Source organism: Chaetodon trifascialis, chromosome 2, assembly GCF_039877785.1.
Source record: "Chaetodon trifascialis isolate fChaTrf1 chromosome 2, fChaTrf1.hap1, whole genome shotgun sequence".
NCBI lineage: Eukaryota > Metazoa > Chordata > Actinopteri > Chaetodontiformes > Chaetodontidae > Chaetodon > Chaetodon trifascialis.
The window spans coordinates 17,758,192-17,772,027 of NC_092057.1; the positions used below are offsets into that span (position 1 = coordinate 17,758,192).

General features: G+C 41.1%; 1 protein-coding gene across 1 annotated transcript; it reads left to right on the plus strand.

Moving 5' to 3' along the window:
- Positions 1–150: 150 nt before the first annotated feature.
- srp68 (signal recognition particle 68) lies at positions 151–13,836 on the plus strand. Its single transcript, XM_070985945.1, has 16 exons — positions 151–306; positions 1,398–1,464; positions 2,613–2,726; positions 2,976–3,171; positions 3,431–3,513; positions 3,613–3,722; positions 3,864–3,943; positions 4,169–4,309; positions 9,322–9,420; positions 9,578–9,642; positions 10,064–10,217; positions 10,661–10,755; positions 10,895–11,024; positions 11,192–11,267; positions 11,393–11,445; positions 11,781–13,836. Exons 1-16 carry the CDS (start codon positions 219–221, stop codon positions 12,006–12,008), a joined length of 1,779 nt encoding a protein of 592 aa, XP_070842046.1. The 5' UTR covers positions 151–218; the 3' UTR covers positions 12,009–13,836.

The following is a 13,836-nucleotide window of genomic DNA, read 5'->3' on the forward strand; positions in this document are numbered from 1 at the left end:
CTTGTTTTTACAGTGAAAAATCTCACCTCAAGGTCTCTTTTATTGCATTTCTAGCGCTTTTAATCGTAATCACATGGACGTTATGTTTCTGTCAGCTAAATCTCGCGAGGTTAGGATGTAGCTTGGCACCTCGTGGCCCCTCCCTGTGCCGTCATTGGTCCGTGGCTGTACTTCTGACTGAGCATGTGTGTGTACTGCTCAGCAGTTAGCATTTAGAGATGGCCGCAGACAAGCAAAACGAGGCTAAAGTTTCCCCCATGGACGAAAACAAAGAAAATTCGCCGGATGGAGGACTTGGACTGGAGAGTATCCTTCCCAGCACGAGATGTATAGCGCTGGTTTTGCCTTTGTTCAAGCGAATCTGTGTCAGGCTCAGAAGCTAACATTAGCCTGCTAGCTAGCTCGGTTAGAGGATAGATAGCGTTATTAGGCTACGTGTCATAGTGAAGCAGGGTGTCAGCGGCTAACGCGAAAAGCACATTCATTTGGCATGTCCCAAACTTTTTTCAAGTCTAAGGATGTTAGTTAATGAGTGATACTAGAGACAAATTGAGTTGTTCACTTGTTACTGATGTAACGTTTGAGTGTCAGTAGCTGCCGTATTTGCAGTGTTTCACAGCACAGTCAGACTTAATTGGTCTCACGAATTTCCACCACAATCACGTTAACACTGGATGTCAGTGGTGGAAATTCGTGTGAGCTGAAGGAAGGGGTTCACCAGGAGACTTCAGATGTCTTATGCAGAAGTATTTATTGCAGGCTTGATGCATCAAAGAGAAGTTGATGAGCAGCACAATGTCCACAAGTGAACCAAGGTAGTGCCACACCAACTCCTGAAGCTGTCCCTTCTAATGGGGTGTATTAATACCCCCAGTGTCACGTGTTTTTCCTTCTACTCCTTGTATTATTCCCTGTTACGGATATTCTATGCCAGCCTTCTACATTTATGTCACTCTATTGGATAGTCAAAACCAAGCAATAGCTCGTCCTGTACCTACGTATGCCCTGACCTCAAACCCTCTAACTGAGAACACTTTGACCTCATCTCTTATTAAAATGTGACCTCGAGCAATCCTCCTTGAATTGGTCCAGTCTATGTCTGTATAGTTTATCTATAGGACCTTGGTTACCTACGTAGCAAGAACAGGGAGAGATTTCCTATCTGCTGTCTGCTAGAATGGTCTTTAAATATTACGTTAATATGTGTCTGTCTGAGGTCTCTGTGTTGTCCAGCCTTGAGTCCTTTGGTCTCCTAACTGTACAGAAGGTCTGTGATAGAAAATTCCTTCACAGTGATGACTGCCATATCTCTTCATAAATATGCATGGTAAACTTTCGCCTGGAGTAGCAGATGTCTAATGATGTAGATAAGCTTACCCCTTAACATTTAATCACAGTTTTGCAAATAATCAAGGAGTCCCAGCAGCAGCATGGCCTCAGGCACGGAGACTATCAGAGATACAGGTGAGATGTATGCAGTCACACATCACTTATAAAACTGCACTAACTGGACCATAGTTGCAGACTGGTGAGCGGTTCAGTGTTGTATAGCTCTTCAGGAACGTGCTTTTTTATTTTTTTCCATGATCACTAGACCGTTATCTGTCCATTGACTTTTGTGTGAGTTGACATTTAACATTATATTTTCCCCAAATTCCTTTATTAAGACTACATTTTTGTTTTATACATTGAGAAAAAGCAGCATCGATGGACACCTGCTGCCATATCCTCCTGAGACCCAGCCTATTCATTTGTGTCCTCTGTAGTGGACATTTGGCTTTGGTCTATATCTTTTGACTCACTTGAGCTACCCTACTAAGTCCTGGTGCACTCAGTAGAAGAAATCCTGGCCTTTCCAATGATATCTCATGTGTTTGGGTGGGATGAGGGGAACTTTGTTATCATGCTGAGACAAAGTGGAGACTGCAGCAAAACGCAAATGCCAGGAAAAGAGAAAAGATAAGTCAAAAATTGTTAATATATTGTTTTGTTTTGTTTTTTAACTTTGGTAATCATATGTTTTCTTGTTTATGAACATGTCAGGAATTATAAAATTGGAGTCAGAGTTCAGTTAAACTCTTGTTAGGAAAAATAATAGCAATGTTATGAATGTTTAGTAATGTCAGTTTAGTTCAGTAGTTCAACAAAAGACACAGGCCAAAATCGTTCTGTTAGTCCACTACAGTGGACATGCTGTCAAATCTAAATATATTTTTACAAAATTTTAAATTGTGAGTTGTTGTTTTACCTCCAAAGAGGGAGGAAATCACAAAAAAATAATTAAATTGAAAGATACATTTTTTCCTCGGTTCTCAGGCTGTAGGAACCTTTATGTAGTAAAATACCTGAGGCACATCTGTACAATATGATGCAATCAAATACATCATCAAATCTGACTTAAGAAGTTTAGTGTTGAGTTTTGTCCACTGACAAATCTGGGAGGAGAATAATAGATGTTCCTTCAAAAATTTAGGATAGCTATTCAGAGAAAACACTGGAACTATATTGGTGAAAATGACTTGAGTTGGCTGTCATGTCCATTGTACACAACCAAGATGAAAATTACATGTAAGCATTATTGTAACGATCCATCTTTGTGTAATTGTGTCCAGGGGCTACTGCTCCCGCAGACTGCGCCGCCTGCGCAAGACTCTTGGCTTCAAGATGGGCAACCGACACAAGTTCATTGGCAAGAAGATAACTGTGGAGATACTGTCTGACAGCAGGTGAGGAATTGTCTGAGTCGGACAGTCATGTGCAGTTAACTGGCTGACACTATGGAAGAGCTTCATGTACATTGAACACCGAATAGACTTGAGTGCGTCTGTGACTCGTTTGGTAAACAACAGAATTAAAGCAGACGTTGTTATGAACATGATCTGTCAACTTTGGATGAAAATTCAGTTATTAAATGTGTCCACTAAAATGGTAAAAATGTTTTCAAACACCTGATGCAAAGTCCTCCTCCTCTTCAGGTATCTGTTGTTGGTTTTGATGGAGGCAGAGCGTGCATGGAGTTACGCCATGCAGCTGAAGCAGGAGGCCAACACGGAGCCACGGAAGCGCTTCCACCTGCTGGCACGACTACGCAAGGCTGCCAAGCACAGCGAGAAGCTGGAGAAGCTCTGTGAAAGCCCCCGTGTCGATGCCAAGACCAAACTTGAGGCCCAGGTACACAGTCACAGTCACCCTCAGCTTGCTTTAAGAGACACCATGTAGATGTATAGAATAAGAGGTATACTGTGAGATTGCAGCCTGAAAACTCTTCTCAGCCACTGTCACATCATCTATTGACCCTGCATCTTTTAATGGCCACTTGTTACTATGTATGAAACAAAATGACTTGCGTTGTTGATACAGAGTTTATTATTGAAAGCTGTGTTACACAAAGGGAAAAAAAAAGTATTTTATGGTATTTATTTTATATCAGGCCTACACTGCATACCTGACTGGTATGGTGGAGTTTGAGCTGCAGGAGTGGAAGCGTGCCATGGAGGCCTTCAACAAGTGCAAGTGAGCTTTAACATCAGTTTCTTAATACGTTGGCAGTTCACGTAGATGTGTGTTTTGCTATGTATGAAATTTTCTGACATATGAATTTTGTGTTGTCAGGACCATTTATGAGAAGCTGGCCAGTGCGTTCACTGAGGAGATGGCAGTTCTGTATCGGCAGCGTGTGGATGAGATATCACCCAACATCCGCTACTGTGCTTACAACATTGGTGAGTAATAAATGCAGTTTTGCTGCAGGTGGGGGAAAAGTGATTCTCCTCACCATAATTGACTTCCACTGTAGACTCATTTTGGAATCCTGAGATATTGTAACTGGATTTTTTTTTTTTTTTTTTTTTTCCTGATTCCAGGCGACCAGAATGCCATCAATGACCTGATGCAGATGAGACTAACTGGTGGTGGAGGAGGCATGATGGCTGAGAAGCTAGAGGTGAACATAAAGTTGGGCAGTAGTTGATATGCTTGTTTCTTCAGTCCTCTTTCATGTATTGATGATGCTTAATATCATGTTGGTCTTCATAAAAAGTAAGAAGAAGAAATTTGAAGAAATTTGTGTGCAAATTTCAGTAGAACCCTAAACAAGATTGAATATTCGTTGATGAATATAAAAACTGTTTCCTATGTTTGTTTGTTTGTTTGTTTTTTGTCTCCTCAGGCCCTGATCACTCAGGCAAGAACCAAGCAGGCAGTTACCATGAGTGAGGTGGAGTGGCGAGGGCGAACGGTGCCCGTCAAGATTGACAAGGCCCGCATCTTCTTGTTGGGTCTGGCAGACAACGAGGCTGCGATTGCTCAGGTCGGTCTTTTTCACTTCCTCCTTTGTTGTGAGTAAAAATAAAGTGCACTGCTCTCAATATGAGGCCCTTGTTTTCAGCAACTCTTAGTATCGTGCCAGGCCAGTGCTTAAAAATGCATGCCCAAGTGTCCCTGTGTCCTAAAGCTCAAATGATAATGTTTGCTTCCCTGTAGCTTCAAGGATCCCCATGATGTAAATTTCTATGCATGACCACATACTTCCCAAAATTTGTGACTGAAGATCATACATTTTGGGTGTTGCACGTTATGGTCTCAAAAGTGTATTCTTACCTACTTTGCCATAGTTTAATCCAGTCTTGCACGGGTCCAGTTTTGCAAAGCTCAGTCCCAGAAGTGCCCATTACCTACAATTCTCCAGTCCAGTCCAGACTAGTTGTGGTTGTGTGGTCAGGCTGGTGCAAGACTCTGGTGTAGTCATTGGCTTATGCCACATCACATTTAAAACCAGTGCAACCGTCACACATTATAGATCAACCTCAGCACTGCAACTTCACAGAGACAGTGTTTTGATGGCAGTATTTTTTTTGTTGTACTGAATCAGAAAATGCACCCTGAAGGCTTTGTCCTTGTGCCCATTTGAACTGGATGCCTGTAAATGCAAATACCCTTTTAAAATTCTCCTGTTTTTTTAAAAGGCCCTTGTTCCACATATCCTGTCGTGGAATGTGAAGGCCAAATGCACAAACCACAAAAGGCCAAAAACACTCAAATTCAGCTGTCCAATTGTTTCAGGAAAAATCTTCTTGAAGGTGTCCAAATAAAGATCTGCGAGAGTCAGAAGTCCAAGGAGCAAAGTACTTTATTGTCGACAATAAAGGGGAACATACTCAGAAACACACAGAGTGCAATCCTGATGAACTCCAACTTACAATGGTCTGCACTGTCTTTTATACAGTTCAGTTCAAGATCTATCACACCCCTGTGGGCATCTTCTCTTTTTTCTAAGGTCACCCTAATTTTACACCATTACATTGTCTTTTGGCAGCTGTTCTGCTTCGAATTTTCCCTATCTTTCCCAATTTGCATTGATACATTAAAGGTGCATCTTAAGGATGCATCCTTTTTATTTTCTCTCCATTCTTCCCAAATGACACCATTATCTTTTGATTTTCCTTCATACTGACTTTTAAAAAAAGGTTTACACCCTTTATTATAAGCAAGGAATGCATATAATAAAGTATAAAGGCATATCACACAATACTATAACATTAAGTGCACTTTGAGACTTCATTAAATCATTGTGAGATTATATATTGAACCATAGTGTGATTATAAGAACATTCAATCTATCAGTAGTCATAGTAAAACACACAAATATGAGTTGTAAAAGAATACATGTTTAAAGGCTGTGTTCAATTCAATTCAATATACCTTTATTAGTCCCGCAAGGGGAAATTCCAATTTACAGCAGCATCAGCAAAAGATAGATTAGTTAGATAAGTAAAAACAATTAGTATATAAAAATAAACATTATCTTAAATTATAAATTGTATTTGCAGACTGTCATGTACAGGATGGATTGCACAGATTATTGCACCAATTATTGCCCAGATAATTTACAGAGAATTTACAGATGATTTACAGATAATTTGCAGATTACTTGGAGCAGTTTTTGTTGTATAGAGTGACAGCTACAAGAAGGAATGACCTGCGATCCAGTAAGCCTGCAATACAGTAAGCCTCACAAAGAAGCTGCTGTAAAGACACCTGCAAGGCCACAGAAGGCCCCCTGATAAGGGTGCTCTGCGACTCTGTGATTTCATGATCCCTCCACTCTACACTCTGACTTTCTCTGTTTCTTCTGCAGTGTCATTTCAAAGCATCAGCTGCGCTCTAAGCACACGAACTATTGTCACAATATCACATCAAATGAATCGTCTTCACTTACAATATCATGTTCAACAAATCAACTATTATCATACTGCCATTGGTTACAGTGTTTCCTCTCAGTTCTCTCAAATCATCACATATCTGCAGGAAATATTATACTACAATCCTCATAGCTTCATGTGCTACCTGAGCTACCTGTGCTACTTTTTTTTTTTTTTTTAAACCTACTACCTACTTCATACCTTGATTTTAAACATGCTAAATTTTACTCTGTAGCACCTTGAGATTGCCTGGATATAAGGTGCGTTACAAATAAAATTTATTTTTAGTATTATTATTATTATTATTATTATTATTATTATTATTATTATTATTATGTGCTTAACTGCTCTTCCAAGGTGCATACTTCTTCGAAATCTCAAGTCTGAGCAGAACATATCTTCCTTACAAAAGTTTATGCAGTTGTTTCTTAAATTTTCAGGAGGTGGTGCTCTCATCTTTACAGACCCTTCACAGCCTCCACAGCTCAGTATTTGTGCTTCCAAAACCTTGAAAGCTCAGCACACCCTGCAGACACACCTATCACACCCACAGCCACTCAGGTCTCTGGCATGCAGCCCCTGTCGTGGCACAACTGCATTCTGTGCATTTCAGCCCACACATGAATACAGGACTACACCCAGCAGGTCTCTGTGCACAGATTAGTGTTATTATCTCTAAACACCTTTTAAGTTTCAAATGTGCCCTTGTGGCACTCAGCTGTAGTGTTACCGTCCATTGTTAAGCTTATATTGGCTGTAAAGTGAATATGTGGGAAGTCACTCTGAAGCTGACATTAATATCTATCTTAATGACGTCCTCATCAACTAATGTGGTGAATGTAGCAAACTTGGGTGCAACTCAGCAGAGAGTCCAAATATGTCACATCAACAGCTTAAACAGAAACTTTGGTATTTTTCAACCTGGGCTCTATTTTCCATGTCTAAGTGACTAAGTGCAACAGTTTTTGAATCTCTCTAGTACTGAGCAAGAGCAGACCTGTCAGACAGCATTATGGATACAACCGCACAGTTGGGAATTCACAACTGCTTCTTTTTAGTAGTCATGGAGTACTCTAGTAATGATTAATCTTTTAGATAATCACTGAAGATCCAACAGATACGTTTCACCCAATAACAACAATCAGTTCTCATCCAAAAGGTCTTCGATACAGCTAGTAAAGGGTTAACTCATGCAGGGTGGGAAGTTAAATAGTCCTCTATTGGCTCTGAGAGGCTGTTTCCAAATGAGCTGCGATCTGATTGGACGAAGCCCCCTGCACGCTCGTTTGATCTGGAGTTGACTGCAGTCACGACACTGTAACTGCTTTCTTGCACAGATGTCAAGAGTGTCCAAATCACCTTCATTTATATTTATGTAATATGGCATAATATGGAAAATAATTGTTTAATCAGTCGAGTCAGCTGGAACGCGCTGCCATGTTTCTTTCTGCCTCCTGCTTCTGCAACGTTTTCTGCTCTCTGGGGACAGGAAACGCCATATTGGGCCATACTTCATTCTCAGTAGAAGAACTCCGTCTACTCCGCCCTCCTCCAATCACTTCATCCATCCAGCCCTCCCACTGAACAACAGAGAGATGCTTGACAGGTTGAGCCGGTCTTGTTGGGTGTTGCCAGGGTGTTGGCACGAGTGTGTGTATGAGCCTTCTGGATGTAAGAGAGCAGCTGTGTGACCTGCTGTTATCAATTATCAGTACAAGGAATTTTCTCGTAACATTCCTCCATTGTGTTGTTGCCTAAGAGTTTTTCCACCTTTTTGAAGGGGCGACATAATGTGTCAATAAATTGATCCACAAAGATGCTGAAATACTTAAATGCGAGTTTAAAACAAGAACAATAGTGACGGTAATGTCAATAACTGCTTACATTTACCCGTTTACAGTAATCTAACATGGCCTCTTTATAAATAGGCTTAAATAGATTAAATATGAACATCATATCTCAGGATATTGTAGTAACAGAGTGAGCAACACCAGCGTATTGTATGAGTGTGTCGATGACAGAAAGATGAGGTGAATAGCAGTCCTGTCATTCACAAAGATTTGAGCCCTGAATCTCCAGAGTATCTGATTGCTGATGTGTTGTGTACAGGAATGTATCAGCAGCCTGCCAGACCACATACCTGCGTCTCTCCCCCAGTTTGCCACAGATACATCACTGCTTTAACTGTTGCTCTCTGAATCAGACTACTACGACTACACAGGTGGTGCATTTGTGTTGGCACGATTGGCTTTCATTAGTCGAAGTGCAGCTTTAATCAGGTGGAAAGCAATTAGTGTCTGCCTGCGTTCAGATATTGAAGGCTGTGTGTCTTGTAGTGTTTTTGTGTTTGTTCTTTTTGATTTTTAAGGTATTTTTGGTGGATCCAAATAATAATGATTATAATAGTTTTCTACAAGCTACAGTCCAGGTTGTTGTGTCCTCTCTTTTGAAAGAGCTCTTTAAACTCTCTTTTCTCGACTTGAAACCCATTGACATAGTTTCATGCTCTCCTTTTCTTCCTTGTAGTTTCTTGACTTTTCATCATTTCATATCCGTAATTTAATTGCACCTAGAATCCAACTAAGGCATTATAGTTGTACCATGACTTGTATGTGTTTGTGTGGATTAATATCAGTGCTGATGCAGACCTACAGTTGTTTTGTTTGTTTGTTTGTTTGTTTGTTTGTCTGTTTTTTTTATGCTTTATTGGTTTGCAGTCATGAGCTAATGCTGACGTGTAAACCTACTTGCACACCATCACCTCCTGCTTGTGCTTGATACCAAATGCATTTAAATGTGAAAACTATATTATTTTTTTTATCAGCATTACCAAATGTTTACTACATATGACTGTGCTCTTTTTATCTGAAGATTGTTTGGAAACATTTCATGGACAAAACGGTTTTACTACATGTTTAGCAAAGTGTCATCAAGCGCTCATAAACTGCACCTTCTCATTCCCCAAATAAAGGATGGTGCATGCAGGTCTCCAGTCACAGCTGCCCTCATGTTTAGAATGACCTTAATCAGTTCCACAAACAGTCACAGATTTTAAATTTAGGATTGTAAATGTTGGAGTTAGGAGTAGTCACTATTCATAATCAGTGTTCCTGTTCTGCAGGCATCTAACGAGGAGACCAAAGAGCACCTGTATGAGACCCTGCTGGCCGAGTGCAGAGACACCATCCAGGCTGTGAGAGAGGAACTCAAGAGTGAGGTGGTGAGTTGCACCAGGTTAAGTGACATATTTCTGTGAAGGGGAGGGATGCGATTTATGATCTAGATGTTTTCTCATGGGTAAGAGTCATCTAATAGTAAAGACATAACATTAAAACAGGAATGTGAAAACATTGTTTTCTTGTAATTCATCTTTGTAGAAGCAACGAGAGAGAAGCTCTGATGCTGACAGCGGAAAGGTGTCCAACCTGCAGTTCCTGCACAGGTAAAATTGGAAACATAGACTTCAGTCAAGACAGTGCATTGTGTGTGTAAATGCCAGGATCAGACTTAATATGTTTATCTCTTTGGAAGTGCACACAGACTGGACAGATCAAAGTCTACAGCTACAGCCAACGATTACTTTCATTACTGATTCAGCTGCCAACTATATTCTCGTTTAATGGTTTGGCCTGTGAAGTATGCTTGTAAACATAGCTGCGTGATGGTTTGATCACTGATGGCTCACTAGTTGTGCCACAAAGAATAGCATGTTCATATGCAGATTGTAAGTAATGTAGGTTGTGATACAGTGACATATATCCAGGTCCGGGCATAAATAAGTCTTTCCACCTGCTGATATTTCTCTCTTACATCTGTCTCTTTAATAAGTGGATAATAAATATGCTGTTGATCTGCTCTCCCAGTTACCTGACCTACATCAAGCTGTGCACATTGGTGAAGAGGAATGAGAGCATGGCCCATACTCTGCAGGCTAAACTAAAGGAACCTGAAGCTGACGAGAACAAGAGAGGGCCCCGTCCACAGGACCTCATCCGCCTGTACGACATCATCCTGCAGGTACACTTCTGGCCATTAAGTAAACTATAAGTCGTTTAAGTTGGATAGAGATGTGTGTTTCTGTGTGTCAAAACAAACATCACTGCCTCATTTTCCCATAATTAAAACATGATAGTTGTAAGTTCCCTGCCTTCTCAATATAGATCAATATATCACTGCTAAAATGTCCACACATGCTGTCACTGCTGTGTGTGTGTGTGTGTGTGTGTGTGTGTGTGTGTGTGTGTGTGTGTGTGTGTGTGTGTGTGTGTGTGTGTGTGTGTGTGTGTGTGTGTGTGTGTGTGTGTGTGTGTGTGTGTGTGTGTGTGTGTGTGTGTGTGTGTGTGTGTGTGTGTGTGTGTTGTTAGCCATGAAGGGATGTGTACTTAGCATTGTTTGACAGTCTGTCACTTCCTCTCACACTGTAACTCACTGTTCCTCCTCTTGTTTGTCTGGCTCTCCAGAGTCTGGCTGAGCTCTCCACCCTGCAGGGTCTGGAAGATGACCACAACTTCCAGAAGGAGGTGTCCCTCAAGACCCTGGTGTACAAGGCCTACAGGTCAGATATTTGTGGTTTAAAAGCTCTTAAATACACTCTGCTCTTGTCTTTTTTTTTTTTTTTAAAACACATATTTTCTATATGTGAATACATACACACTGCATTGTTGACACGGTCCTTCCTTGTGTACCTCCATCAGGTGTTTCTTCATAGCTCAGTCTTACGTACTGGTGAAGAAGTGGAGTGAGGCACTGGTGCTGTACGAGAGGGTGCTGAAATACGCCAAGGAGGTCCAGTCTAAGGCCAAGAGCCTCAACAACAGCCTCAAGGTTGGTGCTATGAAAACACACAATTTTAAAAAATACAGACTTTCATTTCCAATTCATCATGAAAAGACAGCATAAACACAGCACAACAAAAAGGAAGCACACTCCAGATGTTTTGAACAAAGAAGTCTTTGTGAACAACATCACTGTTGTATCTGTGGTTTCTGCAGGACCTCCCTGATGTTCAGGAGCTCATCGCTGAGGTTAACGCTGAAAAATACTCTCTCCAAGCTGCTGCCATCTTAGGTGAGAGCACCGTCATGAACTGACTTTATGCAAGCTCAGCTATTTTGATCTTATCACAACTCTTTCAGTCCCATAATGTTCTGCCTCTGTCTGCGTAAAACCTTGAGGAAATATTTGTGTTTCAGACACTGATGAGGTTGCTGAAGTTCCCTCTCAGCAGCAGGTGAAAGACAACACGGTAAGAGCACAGAATCAAGAGACACGCCAGTATGCTAAATGTTGTCCTTTAAGGGGAAATTCATCATTGACTTAGAGCAGCTGTTAGAAATCAAGAGCACACGTAACAGACACGCAGTTGTCCACTGAGTTCCAGGTCGGCAACTAAAAATGAAATTGTCAATTAATGAGCGTTCAGCAGGCGGGGTTAAGAAAATGTTTGTCATCTTCCTTCATAGCCAGCTAGATTCCCAGGAGCATCAGAGACAAATATCCGATTTCTAAATCTCAGAGTTTTGAGAGGCTGGATTGGGAGTTAATCATTTAAACTTGTGGTTTTCTTCCTCTTTTATGCAGCCCCTCTGCAGCCGCCTGGAGACCTTCCGCCTCGACCCCACTCTTGTGGGAAAGCAACCCAATCTGGTCCAGTTCCCTCCCGACTTCCAGCCAATACCCTGCAAGCCCCTGTTCTTCGACCTTGCTCTCAATCATGTGGCCTTCCCATCCCTGGATGACAAGGTGGAGCAGAAGGGCAAGGGCGGCCTCACTGGTTACATCAAGGGCATCTTTGGTTTTGGCAGTTAGATCACTCTCAAGGCTTTGCTCCCCACAGGACGACCGCCAGGCCCTGAGTTTATCACAAACAACCAGACTTGTGTCAGTTGATAATTAGAATAATTTCAGTTAAGTTTGATTTGTAGTGCCTAAGCGCAAGATGGGTCAAGTTTGCACCTCTGTGGAAGGTAGAGTGAGTACAGATAATACAAAACTAATTCAGTCAGTTTCAAGTAGCAGTATGACCCACATAAGTCCACATGCCATGTTCTGTAATAACACCAATCTGCCTGCTTAATTGGAGCTGTCTCTGTGGCTTTTACTCAAGTTTTACAGGTTTCACTAACGGGGTCTTGATGCAGCAAATACAGTGAAGTCAATCTCACAATTCTGTCGGAGCAAACTCAGCCACTTAAGCACCATTACATTTTGTTCTTTTCGCTGTTATGTACGCGCCTTCGTGTAAGTATGCCTCAGTTTTTTTCTTTGTGTGAGAGATGTTTTCAAGATCAGGCAAGATCAGACTCTCAAACATAAAATTTACCAAGTGCAGTTTGGCTTCGGCACCTACTTTTACAAAAACAAAAGTAGTGCTCATCAAACCACGAATATCCTGAGAAAAACTGAAGCTGCATTATCAGTCGACATGGTTTCGGAAGACTTCACCTGTGTCCCAGTTCTTCCCTTCGCCCTTTTCTCTGCTCTCTCCTCCTTTTTGACTGTGCAATAAGATACCAAGTTGTGATTCAAAACTTCAGCCCACCACATCTTTTTCCTCACAAAGTAAATAACATTAAACTGGATATGATTTGCTGTTGAAGCACAAGGAGAAATCCATCTCGATGCCGTTTGTCGTCCGTCTTTTTTAATGGTGTCTAATGTGTCCACGTCATGTAAACAATAATACAACCAGGACCTCTTTGAATGGAGGAAGACTGAAATAAGAAAATAGTTATGGCAAGAACTGGGATACTGAAAGTTGAAGGTGCTTTAACAGGATGATGATGATGATGATGAAAGCCAAAGCCATGACTCACCAAAAAAAAAAAAAAAACACAGGATGGTTCAGTGTTTTCATTTGTCAGTCAACTGCAATCTACACTGGCCATACTGTATATGGTGTATGACATTTGAACTGTATATGGTGTATGACATTTGACACTAAACTTATCATCATATTAGACAAGGGTCCAACTGCTTCAGATGGTCAGATGGAAGCCAAGCCTCATTTTAACACCCGTCAAAGCCTCACGTTATCAAGGTATACAGGGCCTGCTGACGGACGAGAGCTCTGAGGTGGGAAATGACTGAGTGCAGCTCTTCAAACTGTTATTAATTCCTGTTTTTATTTGGACATTGGACCACCAACGACTTGAGGGAGTTTTTAGTGTTTTTTTAAATTCGTCTCACCACCACGCCTCTGTGTCCATCATGAGTAGGACTAAAATGTTTTCATCACCAGTGACATGTCTGTGGATATACTGCAATGCTCAAATCTTTTGTTATCACTTGTTTGCCGGCCATGAAGTCCAAAGCAGCTCATTTTGCTGTGATCCTCAAGGGACCTGGTTTTCCCTGTGATACGTAGAGTACTGTTTCAGTTTCACTTGCTCATATGCTTAACTTTGGCTTACTCATTTTTTTATCAGTGTCTTGGTTTGAATTTTTTTCCCTCTTCAGTGTTTTATGTAGTAAAAATTAAGATGGACATGCTGGAATAGGTCCAGCACGTCACCTAGATTAGCCTGGAAGACAATTTGTCAATAGTAGAAATCATAAGAGGAAACAAGTAAAATGAGACTGTATGATTCGGTTTAATTTCCAGGCCTGTGATTAAAAGGTATTTGCACCAAACAGT